Source organism: Salvelinus alpinus, chromosome 20 (assembly GCF_045679555.1).
Source record: "Salvelinus alpinus chromosome 20, SLU_Salpinus.1, whole genome shotgun sequence".
Lineage (NCBI taxonomy): Eukaryota > Metazoa > Chordata > Actinopteri > Salmoniformes > Salmonidae > Salvelinus > Salvelinus alpinus.
The window spans coordinates 17,409,103-17,428,471 of record NC_092105.1 but is presented as its reverse complement, the minus strand read 5'-3'; the positions used below and the strand labels follow the sequence as shown (position 1 = coordinate 17,428,471).

The 19,369-nt window shown below is 46.4% G+C and overlaps 1 protein-coding gene across 1 annotated transcript in view; it reads left to right on the top strand.

Annotated features, from left to right (window-relative positions):
• Nucleotides 1-19,369, top strand: part of LOC139546383 (discoidin, CUB and LCCL domain-containing protein 2-like) — a 32,072-nt gene that overhangs the window by 10,079 nt on the left and 2,624 nt on the right. The window contains exons 4-12 of the mRNA XM_071354711.1: nt 5,187-5,311; nt 14,038-14,171; nt 14,258-14,298; nt 14,475-14,815; nt 16,797-16,944; nt 18,005-18,136; nt 18,216-18,309; nt 18,957-19,006; nt 19,082-19,216. Of these exons, the coding sequence (XP_071210812.1) occupies nt 5,187-5,311; nt 14,038-14,171; nt 14,258-14,298; nt 14,475-14,815; nt 16,797-16,944; nt 18,005-18,136; nt 18,216-18,309; nt 18,957-19,006; nt 19,082-19,216 (1,200 nt within the window). The remainder of the gene's footprint in view (nt 1-5,186; nt 5,312-14,037; nt 14,172-14,257; nt 14,299-14,474; nt 14,816-16,796; nt 16,945-18,004; nt 18,137-18,215; nt 18,310-18,956; nt 19,007-19,081; nt 19,217-19,369) is intronic.

Sequence of the window (19,369 nt, the reverse complement as noted above, 5' to 3'; positions counted from 1 at the left end):
CATTAGGGCAGTGCAGGTCCAGCGTGTGTGATCACACTTCTGTTGTGTCAGGAGTCTGTCTACATCACCAGTCTCCCTGGAGTACTGTGGGGAGGGAAGAGACAGATGAGATCGAGAGAGAGTGGATTGACAGGAAAGGAAGATGGAGGAGACTAAAGAGGGAAGCAGGGTGATGGAGATCAGGGCGAGAGAGAGAGAAAGGTGGGAGAAGGGAGGAGTCCATTTTAATTGAAGAGACAAAGAAGAGAGGGAGGGGGAGGGGGGTTGGAGATTGATCCTGCCCAAGTTTTTAATTTTTATTCGCATACTCTGAAAGGATATCAAATTACTGAAGAGAGAGAAAGAGATGGGGTGAAAGACAGATTTGTTTGTTATTGCTCATTCACACGTTAGTGTTATATTGAGATAACATCACTGTGAGCTCCAGTATACAGGCAGTACTGAGCTAATGTAGACCTGGCCTACTCATCATCCTCTTGGTTTAGCAGAGCCACCTAGCAGGGCAGGCCAAGCCTATCTACATAGAATAGCCATCTAAGCGACCAACCGACTGACGGAAGTCATTTTCAACCGCTTTTACATGTAGAATCGGTTTGCAGTTTTCACTCGGTTTGCAAATTACGGGCGGCACTTTGTTCAGAGGTGCGTGGGCGAAATAAGGGAGTCTGACAACGTTACTGCCCGTGTAAATGTCCAATGTTTACTTCGCCATTATCATTTCATACATGGTACATCTTGTGTCACACTTAATGATGTCCCCATACACCCCAGTTGTAGTGTACTAGTTCCGGTGTAACACCCACCCATCTACATTTTAGTCCGGCAGATGCTTGACAAACCTACGGGTCTGTTCGTGCCTTGACAACTCCTGGGCCTGCGTGCTGGATCACCAGTATAGTATAGGAAAGGCAAGCAAAGCAAAAATATATATCATTGACTCTGTACCGGTACCCCCCTGTATATAGCCTCCACATTGACTCTGTACTGGTACCCCCCTGTATATAGCCTCCACATTGACTCTGTACCGGTACCCCCCTGTATATAGCCTCCACATTGACTCTGTACCGGTACCCCCCTGTATATAGCCTCCACATTGACTCTGTACCGGTACCCTCCTGTATATAGCCCCACTATTGATATTTTACTGCTGCTCTTTAATTATTTGTTATTTTTATCTCTTACTTTTTGAAATGTATTTTCTTAAAACTACATTGTTGGTTAAGGGCTTGTAAATAAGCATTTCACTGTAAGGTCTACTACACCTGTTGTATTCGACACATGACAAATAACATTTGATTTGATTTGAATCAAGAAAGGGACTCATCTGTTTTTAGAGGGGGAGGGGTGTGTGTTTGTGATGGGATGGTGGTTAGCAGTTTGAACAGCCACTCTGCTCTAAATCAAAGTATATTTGTCAAGTGCCTTGTAACAGTGAAATGCTTACTGAAGGGCCCTTCCCAACAATGCAGAGAGAAATTTTGAAAAATAATAGAAAAAGAATAACACAAGGAATAAATGCACAAAGAGTAAGGATAACGTGGCTACAGTATATACACGGGGTAGCAGTACTGAGTTGATGTGCAGGTGTATGAGGCAATGGAGATAGTGGCTTGCCAAAGTATTCACCCTCCTTGGAATTTTTCCTATTTTGTTGCCTTACAACCTAGAATTAAAATAGTTTTTTGGGGGGTTTGTATCATTTGATTTACACAACATGCCTACCACTTTGAAGATGCTAAGTATTTTTTCTTGTGAAACAAACAAGAAATAAGACAAAAAACAGAACTTGAGCGTGCATAACTATGCACCCCCCCAAAGTCAATACTTTGTAGAGCCACCTTTTGCAGCAATTAAAGCTGCAAGTCTCTTGGGGTATGTCTCTATAAGCTTGGCACATCTAACCACTGGGATTTTTGCCCATTCTTAAAGGCAAAACTGCTCCATCTCCTTCAAGTTGGATGGTTTCCGCTGGTGTACAGCAATCTTTAATTCATACCACAGATTCTCAATTGGATTGAGGTTTGGGCTTTGACTAGGCCATTCCAAGACATTTAAATGTTTCCCCTTAAACCACTCAAGTGTTGCTTTAGCAGTATGCTTAGGGGCATTGTCCTGATGGAAGGTGAACCTCTGTCCCAGTCTCAAATCTCTGGAAGACTGAAACAGGTTTCCCTCAAGAATTTCCCTGTATTTAGCGCCATCCATTATTCCTTCAATTCTGACCAGTTTCTCAGTCCCTGCCGATGGAAAAACATCCCCACAGCATGATGCTGCCACCACCGTGCTTCACTGTGGGGATGGTGATGGGAGATGTTGGGTTTTCGCCAGACATAGCGTTTTCCTTGATGGCCAAAATGCTCAATTTTAGTCTCATCTGACCAGAGTACCTTCTTCCATATGTTTGGGGAGTCTCCCACATTATTTTTGGCGAACACCAAACGTGTTTGCTTATTTTTTTCTTTAAGCAATGGCTTTTTTTCTGGCCACTCTTCCGTAAAGCCCAGCTCTGTGGAGTGTACGGCTTAAGGTGGTCCTATGACAGATACTCCAATCTCCGCTGTGGAGCTTTGCAGCTCCTTCAGGGTTATCTTTGGACTCTTTGTTGCCTCTGATTAATGCCCTCCTTGCCTGGTCCGTGAGTTTTGGTGGGCGGCCCTCTTTGCAGGTTTGTTGTGGTGCCATATTCTTACATTTTTTAAATATGGATTTAATGGTGCTCTGTGGGATGTTCAAAGTTTCTGATATTTTTTATAACCCAACCCTGATCTGTACTTCTCCACGACTTAGTCCCTTACCTATTTGGAGAGCTCTTTGGTCTTCATGGTGCCCCTTGCTTTGTGGTGTTGCAGACTCGGGGGCCTTCCAGAACAGGTGTATATATACTGAGATCATGTGACAGATCATGTGACACTTAGATTGCACACAGGTGGACTTTATTTAACTAATTATGTTACTTCTGAATGTAATTGGTTGCACCAGATCTTATTTAGGGGCTTCATAGCAAAGGGGGTGAATACATATGCATGCACCACTTCTGATTTACATTTTGTTTTTAAATTTCACTTCACCAATTTGGACTATTTTGTGTATGTCCATTACATGAAATCCAAATAAAATCATTTTAAATTACAGGTTGTAATGCAACAAAATAGGAAAAACGCCAAGGGGGATGAATACTTTTGCAAGGCACTGTAGATAATTACATATAGGTAGGGGTAAAGTGACTAGGCAACAGGATAGATAATAAGCAGTAGCAGCAGTGTATGTGATGAGTTAAAAGAGTTAGTGCAGATAGTCTGGGTATCTATTTGGTTAACTATTTAACTAACTATTTAGCAGTCTTATGGCTTGGAGGTAGAAGCTGTTCCGGGTCCTGTTGGTTCCAGACTTCTGCATCGGTACAGCTTGCTGTGCAGTAGCAGAGAGAACGTCTATAAAGGTCCTGAATGACAGGGAGCTCTGCCCCAGTGATCTACTGGGCCGTGTGCAATACCCTCTGTAGCAACTTGCGGTCGGATGCCAAGCAGTTGCCATACCAAGCAATAATGCAGCCAGTCAAGATGCTCTCAATGGTGCAGCTGTATAACTTTTTCAGGATTCAAAATAATTTTCAGCCAACTGAGGCGGAAGAGGCATTGTCGTGCCTTCTATGTTAGTTCCTTAGTGATGTGGACACTGAGGAACTTGAACCTCTCGACCCGCTCCACTACAGCCCCGTCGATGTGGATGAGGGCGTGCTCGGCCCGCCGTTTCCTGTAATCCACGATCAGCTCCTTTGTCTTGCTGACGTTGAGGGACCGGTTGGGACCTGGAACCACACTGCCAGGTCACTGACCTCCTCCTTAAAGGCTGTCTCATCGTTGTTGGTGATCAGGCCTACCGCAGTCGTGTCGTCAGCAAACTTACGATGGTGTTGGAGGAGTGCACGGCCACGCAGTCGTGGGTGAGAAGGGAGTACAGGAAGGGACTAAGCACGCACCCCGTAGGGTCCCCCGTGTTGAGGGTCAGTCTGGTGAATGTGTTGTTGCCTACCCTCACCCCCTGGGGACGGACCGTCAGGAAGTCCAGGATCCAGTTGCAAAGGGATGTGTTCAGTCCCAGGGTCCTGAGCTTAGTCATGACATTTGAGGGCACTATGGTGTTGAACACTGAGCTGTAGTCAATGAACAGCATTGTCACATAGGTGTTCCTCTTGTCCAGGTGGGATAGGGCAGTGTGGGGTGTAATAGAGATTGCGTCATCTGTGGATCTGTTGGGGCGGTAAACAAATTGGAGTGTGTCCAGTGTGTCTGGGATGATGGTGGTGATGTGTGCCATGACCAGCCTTTTAAAGCATTTCATGGCTGCAGATGTGAGTGCTACGAGGCAATAGTCATTTAGACAAGTTACCTTGGTGTTCTTGTGCACTGCTTGAAACATGTAGATATTACAGACTGGGTCAGGGAGAGGTTGAAAATGTAATTGAAAACAATTTCCACCTGGTCAGCGTATGCTCTGAGTACCTGTCCTCGTAATCTGTTTGGCCCCCTGGCCTTGTGAATGTTAACCTGTTTAAAGGTCCTACTCACATTGGCTACGGAGAGCAAGATCACACAGTCGTCCGGAACAGCTGGTGCTCTCATGCATGGTTCAGTGTTGCTTGCCTCGAAGCGAGCGTAGAAGGCATTGGGCATAGAAGGCATTTAGCTCGTCTGGTAGGCTCACATCACTGGGCAACTCGCGGCTAGGTTTCCCTTTGAATTCTTGATAGTTTGCAATGGCTGCCACATCCGCTGATCGTCAGAACCAATGCTGTCTTTGGTGACTGGTAGTTGCTTTGGTTACACATCAGGTTGAATCACTACTTGATCATGTGGTCATGACCTGACCAGACATGACCAATATCCCCCACGGTCCAGTGTGGTCAAACCAGACCTTAGCATGGTCAGGCGGGGGAGTTTTCCATTTGTCACCCTCAGTGAATGGATGGGTTTTCTAACCTTGTGGTCAACCCCTCAGTGTTTGTCTAGAATGTTTTCCCCTTAGTGTGTGTGTGTGTGTGTGTGTGTGTGTGTGTCCGTGCATACTTGTCTGTCCATATGTGTCTGTCCGTGTGTATCTGTTGCACTTGTGTGTTTGTGTACCTAGACAGGGTGTAGTACAGAGCGAGAGCTGAGTTAATGTGATCTGTGTGTATGTCTTTGTAGATCTGATCACCTGTCTAGACAAAGGAATCCACTTTACTGAGGCAGAGTTCACTAGATACTGTCCAGCAGGATGCCTGACATCTGTTGGGGAGATCTCTGGGACCATACCCCACGGCTACAGAGATGTGAGTATATGCACATTACACAGATAAGGGTGTGTGTGTTTGCACGCGTACATCCAGGTGAGTGTGTGTCTGTGGGCCTGCATGTGTGTGCAGGCGACAGTGTATGTCTGTGTGTGTGTGTGGTAGTCTGCGTGTCCCAGTCATTGTGGTGTGCACACGGTTCCCAGATGATTCACACTGCCACCCTTCCACCCCCACACACACACCAAGTCTGTATATCCTGCTGAACCCTCAGTACCCAACAGTACCGCCACCGCTACCCCACAGGAGCTGATGATTCACACTGCCCCCCCCTCACCAAGTCTGTCTCTCTGTCCTGCTGAACCCTCAGTACCCAACAGTACCTCCACCGCTACCCCACAGGAGCTGATGATTCACACTGCCCCCCCTCACCAAGTCTGTCTCTCTGTCCTGCTGAACCCTCAGTACCCAACAGTACCTCCACCGCTACCCCACAGGAGCTGATGATTCACACTGCCCCCCCTCACCAAGTCTGTCTCTCTGTCCTGCTGATCCCTCTGTACCCACCAGCACCTCTACCCCACAGGACCTAACTGGCCACAGAGCCATGACTCACTTCATAGTCATGTTCCCTTCTCTTTCTTGTTCTATATCTCTTTTACTATCTCTTTCTATCTGTTTTCTCTCTTTCTCTTTCTATCTCTCTTATTAAGGACTATGTAAACAGGGCCTCTCTCTCAGCGGTATGTAGGCACGTCCCAGGCTGATGACCTCACAATGCCCCGAAAGTGTCTGAGGTCATGGGGGCTGAGGTAGTCTCTGGCTGATGACCTCATACCTGGGTGGGTCAGAGGGCCCATGGGGTTGGGAAGGAAGGGAGGGAGGGCTAGATGGAGTGTGACGGTGTTATTGATGAGGGGAGGCCCAGGGGTGGCTCAGAGGCACGGTAGAGGGGAAGGGGGTGTGTGTGTCTCAAAAGCACAGGGGAGGTAAAGGGGTTGTAGGGAGGTGAGCTAATTGTTTGGCCGAAGGAACGGTCTGCTAATTCAGCCCAGCTGGAGAAGGGTGCTGAGAGGACTGGTGTGTGTGTTTGTTTGTGAATGGTGATGTGTGTGTTTGTGACTGGTGGTGCTTGTTAGCTTGTGTAGGCGGTGTTGTAGATTACATGGCAGAAAAGGATCCCTGGTTTTACATGTTCAGCCAAACAGAGATGTAAGGGGTTACAACCATTACACCTAGAGTCAGTTTGACATTAGTTGCCATGGAGTGTTGCTCATTGGACCAGACTAGAGGTCTTTACAGGTCCAACAGGCCCAAAACTCTGAGATCCGACCTGGGACCCGAGCGGGTCCGGGTCCTAAATTCGGACTTTTCTCTCAGATCTTGGTCAGGTCTGATATACAGTGCATTTGGAAAGTATTCAGACCTCTTGACTCTGTTAGGTTACAGCCTTATTCTAAAATGTTGTTTTATTCCTCATCAATCTACACACAATACCCCATAATGACGACGCAAAAACAGTTCTTTAGAAATTTTAGCAAATGTATAAAATTTCAGACCCTTTACTCAGTACTTTGTTGAAGCACCTTTGGCAGAGATGACAGAAATCCATGTCGATGTCGGGAACATGGCGCCGGCATATCTCTGTCTTTCTCTCGGTCTCTCTAGGGCTAGGCCTAAGCTTGTCTCCTTTAATATATATATTTTTATATGAATATTGTACAGTGGACACCTAGGCCTGTGCCTATATGCATTTAGCCCTCAAATCTGACAGCAGCGCCGTGAGGTAGACAATTACTGTTTTAGGAAAGTAAAAAAACGAATAAAACAATAGACAGACTATAAAGTGTTGAATATCCTACACATCGAAACACAACGAATAGTGATTTTGTAATGTGTTATTGGTCGTAACTGTGGATAATATTGCATGTTTATTGATGGCGCTGGCAGCACCCAGTTGGAGGTTTCTTTCTCTTTCTACTCCCGCGGATCTGAATGGGTCTCTCGGATCCAAACCTGCACGGGTCTGTGGACTGTGGAAAACAGATCCAAACAGACCCGTGCAGGTTTGGATCTGTTTTCCACAGTCTTTTTCGGAAAGGGTCTGACTGTCCTCGGGTCCATTCGGAACGGGTCTCCGTTTTTTAGAATATGTATTTATCCATATCAAACCAAATTGTATTTGTCACATGCGCCGATTACAACAGGCGTAGACCTTACAGTGAAATGCTTATTTACAAGCCCTTAACCAACAATGCAGGTGTAAGAAAATGCCAAAAAAAATAAAGAAATAAAAGTAACAAATAATTAAAGAGCAGCAGTAAAATAACAATAGCGAGGCTATATACAGGGGGAACCGGTACAGAGTCAATGTGCGGGGACACCGGTTAGTCGAGGTAATTGAGGTTATATGTACATGTAGGTAGAGTTACTAAAGTGACTATGCATAGATAATAACAGAGAGTAGTAGCAGCAGCATAGAAGGGGGGGGGGGTGGGGCAATGCAAATAGTCCGGGTAGCCATTTGATTAAATGTTCAGGAGTCTTATGGCTTGGGGGTAGAAGCTGTTTCGAAGCCTGTTGGACCTATACTTGGCGCTCCGGTACCACTTGCCGTGCGGGAACAAAGACCTGGGTGGCTGGAGCCTTTGACGATTTTTAGGGCCTTCCTCTGACACCGCCTGGTATAGAGGTCCTAGATGGCAGGAAGCTTGGCCCGGTGATGTATTGGGCGGTACGCACTACCCACTATAGTGCCTTGCGGTCAGAGGCTGAGCAGTTGCCATTCCAGGCAGTGATGCAACCCGTCAGGATGCTCTCGATGGTACAGCTGTAAAACCTTTTGAGGATCTGAGGACCCATACCAAATCTTTTCAGTCTCCTGAGGAGGAATAGGCTTTGTCGTGCACTCTTCACAACTGTCTTGGTGTGCTTGGACGCCAAGGAACTTGAAGCTCTCAACCTGCTCCACTACAGCCCTGTCGATGAGAATGGGGGCGTGCTCGGTCCTCCTTTTCCTGTAGCCCGCAATCAGCTCCTTTGTCTTGATCACATTGAGGGAGAGGTTGTTGTCTTTGCACCACACGGTAAGGTCTCTGACCTCCTCCCTATAGGCTGTCTCGTTGTTGTCGGTGATCAGGCCTACCACTGTTGTCATCGGCAAACTTAATGATGGTGTTGGATTCGTGCCTGGCTGTGCAGTCATGAGTGAACAGGGAGTACAGGAGGGGACTGAGCACACACCCCCGAGGGGGCACCCGTGTTGAGGATCAGCGTGGCAGATGTGTTGTTACCTACCCTTACCACCTGGGGGTGACCCGTCAGGAAGTCCAGGATCCAGTTGCAGAGGGAGGTGTTTAGTCCCAGGGTCCTTAGCTTAGTGATGAGCTTTGAGGGCACTATGGTATTGAACGCTGAGCTGTAGTCAATGAATAGCATTCTCACATAGGTGTTCCTTTTGTCCAGGTGTGAAAGGGCAGTGTGGAGTGCAATAGAGATTGCTTCATCTGTGGATCTTTTGGGGCGGTATGCAAATCGGAGTGGGTCTAGAGGTTCTGGGATAATGGTGTTGTGAGCCATGACCAGCCTTTCAAAGCACTTCATGGCTACAGACGTGATTGCTACTGGTCTGTAGTCATTTAAATCAAATCAATCAAATCAAATCAAATTTTATTAGTCACATACACATGGTTAGCAGATGTTAATGCGAGTGTAGCGAAATGCTTGTGCTTCTAGTTCCGACAATGCAGTAATAACCAACGAGTAATCTAACCTAACAATTCCACAACTACTACCTTATACACACACACAAGTGTAAAGGGATAAAGAATATGTACATAAAGATATATGAATGAGTGGTGGTACAGAACGGCATGGCAAGATGCAGTGGATGGTATAGAGTACGGTATATACATATGAGATGAGTACTGTAGGGTATGTAAACATAAAGTGGCATAGTTTAAAGTGGCTAGTGGTACATGTATTACATAAAGATGGCAAGATGCAGTAGATGATATAGAGTACAGTATATACATATGAGATGGGTAATGTAGGGTATGTAAACATTATATTAAGTGGCATTGTTTAAAGTGGCTAGTGGTACATTTTTACATAATTTCCATCAATTCCCATTTTTAAAGTGGCTGGAGTTGAGTCAGTATGTTGGCAGCGGCCGCTAAATGTTAGTGGTGGCTGTTTAACAGTCTGATGGCCTTGAGATAGAAGCTGTTTTTCAGTCTCTCGGTCCCTGCTTTGATGCACCTGTACTGACCTCGCCTTCTGGATGATAGCGGGGTGAACAGGCAGTGGCTTGGGTGGTTGTTGTCCTTGATGATCTTTATGGCCTTCCTGTGACATCGGGTGGTGTAGGTGTCCTGGAGGGCAGGTAGTTTGCCCCCGGTGGTGCGTTCTGCAGACCTCACTACCCTCTGGAGAGCCTTACGGTTGTGGGCGGAGCAGTTGCCGTACCAGGCGGTGATACAGCCCGACAGGATGCTCTCGATTGTGCATCTGTAGAAGTTTGTGAGTGCTTTTGGTGACAAGCCGAATTTCTTCAGCCTCCTGAGGTTGAAGAGGCGCTGCTGCGCCTTCTTCACAACGCTGTCTGTGTGGGTGGACCAATTCAGTTTGTCCGTGATGTGTACACCGAGGAACTTAAAACTTTCCACCTTCTCCACTACTGACCCGTCGATGTGGATAGGGGGGTGCTCCCTCTGCTGTTTCCTGAAGTCCACAATCATCTCCTTTGTTTTGTTGACGTTGAGTGTGAGGTTATTTTCCTGACACCACACTCCGAGGGCCCTCACCTCCTCCCTGTAGGCCGTCTCGTCGTTGTTGGTAATCAAGCCTACCACTGTAGTGTCATCCGCAAACTTGATGATTGAGTTGGAGGCGTGCATGGCCACGCAGTCGTGGGTGAACAGGGAGTACAGGAGAGGGCTCAGAACGCACCCTTGTGGGGCCCCAGTGTTGAGGATCAGCGGGGTGGAGATGTTGTTACCTACCCTCACCACCTGGGGGCGGCCCGTCAGGAAGTCCAGGACCCAGTTGCACAGGGCGGGGTCGAGACCCAGGGTCTCGAGCTTGATGACGAGTTTGGAGGGTACTATGGTGTTAAATGCTGAGCTGTAATCGATGAACAGCATTCTCACATGGGTATTCCTCTTGTCCAGATGGGTTAGGGCAGTGTGCAGTGTGGTTGCGATTGCGTCGTCTGTGGACCTATTGGGTCGGTAAGCAAATTGGAGTGGGTCTAGGGTGTCCGGTAGGGTGGAGGTGATATGGTCCTTGACTAGTCTCTCAAAGCACTTCATGATGACGGAAGTGAGTGCTACGGGGCGGTAGTCGTTTAGCTCAGTTACCTTAGCTTTCTTGGGAACAGGAACAATGGTGGCCCTCTTGAAGCATGTGGGAACAGCAGACTGGGATAAGGATTGATTGAATATGTCCGTAAACACACCAGCCAGCTGGTCTGCGCATGCTCTGAGGACGCGGCTGGGAATGCCGTCTGGGCCTGCAGCCTTGCGAGGGTTAACACGTTTAAATGTTTTACTCACCTCGGCTGCAGTGAAGGAGAGCCCGCAGGTTTTGGTAGGGGGCCGTGTCAGTGGCACTGTATTGTCCTCAAAGCGGGCAAAAAAGTTGTTTAGCCTGTCTGGGAGCAAGACATCCTGGTCCGCGACGGGGCTGGTTTTCTTTTTGTAATCCGTGATTGACTGTAGACCCTGCCACATACCTCTTGTGTCTGAGCTGTTGAATTGCGACTCGATTTTGTCTCTGTACTGGGACTTAGCCTGTTTGATTGCCTTGCGGAGAGAATAGCTACACTGTTTGTATTCGGTCATGCTTCCGGTCACCTTGCCCTGGTTAAAAGCAGTGGTTCGCGCTTTCAGTTTCACGCGAATGCTGCCGTCAATCCACGGTTTCTGGTTTGGGAATGTTTTAATCGTTGCTGTGGGTACGACATCGTCAATGCACTTCCTAATGAACTCGCTCACCGAATCAGCATATTCGTCAATATTGTTGTTGGACGCAATGCGGAACATATTCCAATCCGCGTGATCGAAGCAGTCTTGAAGCGTGGATTCAGATTGGTCGGACCAGCGTTGAACAGACCTGAGCGCGGGAGCTTGTTGTTTTAGTTTCTGTTTGTAGGCTGGAATCAACAAAATGGAGTCGTGGTCAGCTTTTCCGAAAGGGGGGCGGGGGAGGGCCTTATATGCGTCGCGGAAATTAGTATAACAATGATCTAGGGTTTTTCCAGCCCTGGTAGCACAATCGATATGCTGATAGAATTTAGGGAGTTTTGTTTTTAGATTAGCCTTGTTAAAATCCCCAGCTACGATGAATGCAGCCTCAGGGTGTGTGGTTTCCAGTTTACAAAGAGTCAGATAAAGTTAGTTCAGGGCCATCGATGTGTCTGCTTGGGGGGGAATATATACGGCTGTGATTATGATTGAAGAGAATTCCCTTGGTAGATAATGCGGTCGACATTTGATTGTGAGGAGTTCTAGATCAGGTGAACAGAATGACTTGAGTTCCTGTGTGTTGTTATGATGATCACACCACGTCTCGTTAATCATAAGGCATACCCCCCCGCCCCTCTTCTTACCAGAAAGATGTTTGTTTCTGTCGGCGCGATGCATGAAGAAACCAGCTGGCTGCACCGACTCCGTTAGCGTCTCTTGAGTTAGCCATGTTTCCGTGAAGCAGAGCACGTTGCAATCCCTGATGTCTCTCTGGAATGCTACCCGTGCTCGGATTTCATCAACCTTATTGTCAAGAGACTGGACATTGGCGAGTAGTATGCTAGGGAGTGGAGCGCGATGTGCCCGTCTCCGAAGCCTGACCACGAGACCGCCTCGTTTGCCCCTTTTACGGCGTCGCACAGGGTCGCCGGCTGAGATCAGATCCATTGTATTGGGTGGAAGGCAAAACACTGGATCCGTTTCGGGAAAGTCATATTCCTGGTAGGAACGATGATGAGTTGACGTTAATCGTATATTCAGTAGTTCCTCCCGACTGTATGTAATGAAACCTAAGATTACCTGGGGTACCGATGTAAGAAATAACACATAAAAAAACAAAATACTGCATATTTTCCAAGGAACGCGAAGCGAGGCGGCCATCTCTTTTCGGCGCCGGAAGTAAGTTTTTAGGCAGGTTACCTTGGTGTTCTTGGGCACAGGGACTATGGTGGTCTGCTTAAAACATGTAGGTATTACAGACTCGGTCAGGGAGAGGTTGAAAATGTCTTTGAAGACACTTGCCAGTTGGTCAGTGCATGCTCTAAGTACACGTCCTGGTAATCCGTCTGGCCCAGCGGCTTTGTGAATGTTGACCTGTTTAAAGGTCTTACGCACATCAGCTGCGGAGAGAGTGATCACACAGTCGTCCGGAACAGCTGATGCTCTTGTGCATGTTTCAGTGTTACTTGCATCGAAGCAAGTATAGCATATCAGTTATTTAGCTTGTCTGGTAGGCTTGTGTCACTGGGCAGCTCTCGGCTGTGCTTCCTTTGTAGTCTGTAATACCGGGTCGGGTGGGAAAGCCACGGATTCATTTTAGAACGAGTCCAACTTTTTGGACCCATGGAGACCTCTAGATCACACCTCAAGTCACAGGGGGGGGTCAGTGCACCTCACCCAGTCCCTCTATCTTTGCACCTCTCCTTTACTTGGTCACACTCTCTGTCAACTTTCTCAGTCGGAATTTGTCCCTCTCTAGTTCTACCCCTTTGGGTTGGTTTGTGATGTGTTGTAATTAGGGAAAGTGTGTGTGTGTGTGTGTGTCTGTGTGTATGCATTGTGTGAGTGTGTGTGTAAGTGGTCTGTGCTCCGAGTGGCTGGGTGGGGTGGTTTAGTGCAGTTTGTTTGTGTTAGTGGTTTGGTGGGGTGCTGCTTCGGATGTGGTCTATGTTACTGGGATGTTTTAAAGCTGAGAGGGCAAGTGTTCAGTACTTGTGGGTGCCTCAACTACGTGGTTAAAGTCAGTTGTGTGTGTGTGTGTGTCTTTATCATCTGACAGTGTGTGTATAAAACCATCCCACTTCCCACTTCACTCACCCAGCTAGCTGCCCACTGCTGGGAACTGGTCTCACTAAGTGTGTGTTCACTAGTGTGTGTGCGTGCATGTGTGTGTGTTTTGCTAATATATGCATGAATGGATCCATTTTATGATGTCAGTAAATTACTGAGTCAGTTACTGGAATGCGAAGGGTTTACTAAAGGGAAATAAGGAAAGAGTTTCAACAATCCAACTTTTTTCAGTGATTTTAATATAAGATTAATTGACGGAAGGAGGGAAGGAAGGAAGCATTTCTAAAGAGTTGAAACAGACCTTGGATCAGCGTTCTTTTCTTCATGCCACTCAGTGTTCCCCCTGCCTGGAAGTGACGTCGTCATGATGACTTATCTCCTGTTATCTGTGAGGCTGAGAGCTGTCCTCTGTGATCTATCTCACTGAAACTTTATACAACCCATTACTGTCCCTCACTGGGATATATGGCCTCTCAGCTGACAGTGGAATAATCACAACCACCGACACACTGCTCCCTTCCTCTCTGTCTATCCTTCTCTCTCCTTTCTCTCTACCTCTGCCACTCTCATGATCTTCTCTCTCTCTCTCTCTCTCTCTCTCTTCCTGTTCTAACCCCTTCTCTGCAACAGCAGGGATTCAATTGACGTAGCAGTCATTTTATGAAGATGGTCATACATCTAAATGTACATTTTCCAAACAGTCATGAATGGATCTCCTTCCCCCCTCAGTCGTCTCCAGTGTGTCTAGCAGCCATCCATGCAGGTGTGGTGTCTAACTCTGTGGGCGGTCAGATCAGTGTGGTCAACAGTAAGGGCATCCCTCACTACGATGGTTCGCTGGCAAACAACGTCTCCTCCACTGTGTAAGTACTCCTGTCTGTCTGGGAGAATACATCTGCATTCTCTTCCCTTTCCATCTCTCTCCATCATTATGTCTATCTCTCTCCAGTGGTACCTTGTCCAACAGCCTCTTCACTTTCAAGACGAGTGGTGAGTTCAATCAGCTACAATATACAAAAACAGACCATGATACCACAACCACCATAGCCACACATGCTTATGTATCCTTTTCAACTACACCTGCCACCACAATCACTTCTACAATATCCAAAACAGCCATGTGTCCTCCCAATTTAATACAGACTCACAGTTTCTCTCTCTCTCAGGTTGCTATGGGACACTAGGTCTAGAGTCGGGCGTTGTTAGGGACTCCCAGCTCTTTGCTTCCTCGGTGTGGGAATGGAGTGACGTGATTGGCGAACCCAGCGAGTGGGGCCCAACTGGGGCCCGCCTTAATGGGGCGGGGCTTCCCTGGGCGTCGGCTCACAGCGACCAGCAGCAGTGGTTACAGGTGGATCTGAAGAAGGAGAAGAGGATCACAGGCATCACCACTACAGGCTCCTCCCTCCTGGAGTACCAGTTCTACGTGTCAGCCTATCGGGTCCTCTACAGCAATGACGGACAGCACTGGAACATCTATCGGGAGGCAGATGCTACCCAGGACAAGGTGATGAAAATATCCCTCTCATCAATAACCTTAAAGGTCCTGAATAGTCATTTTGAAAAGTACTTTTTCCCTCATGGCTAACTACCAGGAAGTTTGAAAAGACAGGCTAAGTGGGCGGGGAGCTTATATTCATGAGCTGGCCTTGACTGACAGCTCTTTGCAACGCTATAGCAACTTGGATGCAGTGTTGCAGTAAAATCATCTCAAGCTAGTTTAGTGATACACAAAGCAACTCAAACAACATTGAAATTGCATCAATGATGTAATTTTTGTTCTCTTGTGATGAGGTTCAGCACTGACGGATGTGTTGACAACTGGGTGGGAGTTTTGAAGGACCCTTCCCCCCCTTTTGTTCCATGCTGACTGAAGACCTAGCTAGCCAGTAACTAGCTAGCACCAGACACAGATGAAGACCTAGCTAGCCAGTAACTAGCTAGCACCAGACACAGATGAAGAACTAGCTAGCCAGTAACTAGCTAGCACCAGACACAGATGAAGAACTAGCTAGCCAGTAACTAGCTAGCACCAGACACAGATGAAGAACTAGCTAGCCAGTAACTAGCTAGCACCAGACACAGATGAAGAACTAGCTAGCCAGTAACTAGCTAGCACCAGACACAGATGAAGAACTAGCTAGCCAGTAACTAGCTAGCACCAGACACAGATGAAGAACTAGCTAGCCAGTAACTAGCTAGCACCAGACACAGATGAAGAACTAGCTAGCCAGTAACTAGCTAGCACCAGACACAGATGAAGAACTAGCTAGCCAGTAACTAGCTAGCACCAGACACAGATGAAGACCTAGCTAGCCAGTAACTAGCTAGCACCAGACACAGATGAAGACCTAGCTAGCCAGTAACTAGCTAGCACCAGACACAGATGAAGAACTAGCTAGCCAGTAACTAGCTAGCACCAGACACAGATGAAGACCTAGCTAGCCAGTAACTAGCTAGCACCAGACACAGATGAAGAACTAGCTAGCCAGTAACTAGCTAGCACCAGACACAGATGAAGACCTGTAAGTCGCTCTGGATAAGAGCGTCTGCTAAATGACTTAAATGTAAATGTAAATGTAAATGTAAGACCTAGCTAGCCAGTAACTAGCTAGCACCAGACACAGATGAAGAACTAGCTAGCCAGTAACTAGCTAGCACCAGACACAGATGAAAGGGGAAACATTTAAGTATCTTAGCACCAGTAGAGTAGCTATCTAACTATATAAACCACGCCCTTCTGCAAACGCCTTCTTCAATGTTGGTTACAAGGCTGTACTTATTTAAATGAGGTTAGAGAATATCATGTTACCTTTGGTGTATTAAAATGAGAGTTTAAGGTGTCCCCTTAATCATTAATCCAAGTGTTTGACATGGGGGAGAGGACCAGTAACTTTGTGATCAAACTTTATCATTGTAGAAGCAAGTCATTTTTCATACTTTGGTCATCATACTTTGATCCTGTGTCCTTCAAATATCATCAAATTTCATGGAAAACATGATTTTGACTGTTCATGACCTTTAAGGAGAGAGAAAGCCTATTTAGACAAAATATGGGAGTGCAAGATGGAGTCGTTTGTTTCTATGGCATCAGTAATTGATTGTGGTTGTTTATGGCAGGAAACATGAGCTGACTGTGGTTGGTAAGTGCTGTGGTCAGTCAGACTCAGTCAGGACAGCAGCTCATTAAAGATGGATGGAGATTGATTGAGTGCTTGTGCTAGTCAGGCTCTGTAATCAGGGCTTTTTTCCCTTACTTATACTAGTGAAAATCTATTTTACAAGAGACTTGTCCCAAGAAGGCAGCAATCAAACATTTGTTATACACCATACATAAAATGTACAATACAGTAGACCTGTTGGCAGTAAGCACAGGCAAGATAACATGAGATATAATTAGTTAACATAGCTTCAGTGTAGTATTAGTAGTATATTATTAGGAACCCCATTAGCTATTGCTACAGATGTCTGTTTCTGTTTCCTGATAGATTTTTAAAGGGAACACCAATTATCTCCAGGAGGTGCGCAATAACTTCATCCCACCAATCGAGGCGCGTTATGTGAGGATAAGCCCCACCCAGTGGCACCAGCGAATTGCCCTCAAGTTTGAGCTGCTCGGATGCCAGTTCCATCAAGGTAACCAAACCAGCCAATCACATGCAGATGTTTTGACTTTGTAGCCAATCAGTGAATTTCAATTATTTTATCATTGTGTGAGGGTAGGCTACCCTCATAGCCTACCCTCATAGCCTACCCTCACTGTATCTGCCAGCTGTTGGCTAGAGCGCAGGTGCCAGTACCAGAGCAGGTACATTTAGTTATTCAACACAACAGTCTAACTCTCGGTAGAGTTGAAAATGCGATGAAAACACATTGAACTTTACATTTTTAATCGGTACATGTAAACTGAAGTGTGTGCACTACATCATCACTCACTGATTTTTATCTGCAACAAGTCAGTTTGGTGCGAAAATGCGCATATTTTCTTTGCGAATATTCGCATATAAATCTGTTGCCGATAGCGGAGAGGTGCATAAAGATGGCAGCCCCCATATACTTACCCCAAATACCTTGTTTGCTAAGTTCGCCGTATTGTACATTGCTCTTCGCTAATGTTTTTTTTAAATCGTCATAAGCACAGTATACATGATCTCAATTTTAGCTCTAAGACGCCAGCAATTTGAAAAAACCCAACATTTGATTGTGCTGATTAACAGTGCATTGAACCATGTCGCGCACTGTAGTTAAAAAACTGGATAGTGCTAAAACAATGACGTCATATCTGAATTCCGACATCTTTATGCACCTTCGTCATTGGATGGCAACCTAGCTATTGGAGTTGAGGGATCCTATTGAGGCCAATGTGGATGTTATCTGTACAAAGGGAAATAAGAGCCTGTTCTTCCTGAGGAAACTGTTTCAGGGTGGATAGGACGCTGATGACCATATTTTACAGATAATATATAAAATCCATTTGAACATTCCATATGATCTGCTGTTTTGGCAATATAAACTTAAAGTGTAAGAACAGGCTGGGTAACATTGTTGAACTAAGTAGCAGGATCATTGGTAGGAACTTATATTTGTTATGTATTCATTGTGTTTTACTACATGCTGAAAAATGAATAACAAAGATTAGTGTACTTTATTGGAGTCATGTGATCCTAACCGTTCTGTCTCTTCTTCCATTGGACAGCGAGGCCCCGGATATACCACCCCGCTCGGCCTCCCCCTCCCTCAGTGGCCACGGACACCCCCCCAATGTACAGCCGGACCACCCACACCCCTGCCATCAGAAACACCACCATGCCTCCATGCACCATCAACGGTGAGCGAGAGGAGAAAGGGAAAAGAGTCCATGTGTTGTTGATTGTTGTTGGTTCACACTGGTTGTGTTGTGGTCGTAGACGTGGCGTTGGCAACGGTGTTGGTGCCAGTGTTGGTCATGATTCTGACCACCCTCATCTTGACCATGGTCTGTGCCTGGCACTGGAAGAACAGGTGAGGATGAACTATAACTAGTAACAACTAAACAGATATCCACTCAGTAGCTCCCAACAACCTAGAACACTTACATGCTGACTAGGCCGGGCACGCGCCATTTCCCGCATGTTGATTTTGTCCATCCACTCTAGACCCGATCAGGACACGCAGGTTGATGTGTGAAAACAAACTTTGAACCAACTATATTAATTTGAGGTCAGGTCAAAACACATGCTGTTGCTAGCTAATTTGTCCTGTGATATAAACATTTGGGTTGTTATTTTTTCTGAAATGCAGTCTTTTTTTCTGGATCTTTGTAGAATTTTGACCCATTTTGATTCACACAATTGTGTGTTCTCTACTCCAACAATTAATCCACAGATAAAAGGGGAAGCCTAGTTAGTTTCTAGTAATCCCTCCTCCTTCAGTCTTCTTCTGTGGACTTTATATGGTTGTTGGCAACCAACTTTAAGGTGCGTTACCACCACCAACTGCCCTGGAGTGTGGACCTCAGTTCATCTTTCAATCACCCACGTGGGTATATGCTCCTAAAAACCAATGAAGAGATAGGAGATTTTCAGCGCGTTAACAGTGTACATTTATTTTGCAATGCTTGCTGTGTGGTCAGCATGTTACATTTCTTTCTGTTTTGTCTTTCTCCTCAGGAAGAATAGTTCAGAGGGAGCTTATGACCGGTCTCTCTGGGACCGTACAGGTAAACACAACACTCTCAGTATGTGTGTGTGTGTGTGTGTGTTTAGATGTTTATTGCGTGTGTGTCTCTGTCCAGACTGGTGGAAGAGTATGAAGCAGTTCCTGCCATCCAAGATGGCGGAGGGGGAGGAGTCAGTCCGCTACAGCAGCAGTGAGGTGGGCCGGCTCAGAGTGAGAGGGAATACCCCCAGACTACGGGCCGAACCCGCAGGTACACACACAGGCCGTGTCCCAAATCTGTCTTGCCTAATACTTACTAAAAAGACATAAGCTGTGTTCGAATACTCATACTAACCGCACTAACCATACTATTTGTAACTTAAATTGAGTTTATAGTATGCTTATTAGTCATAGTATGGATATA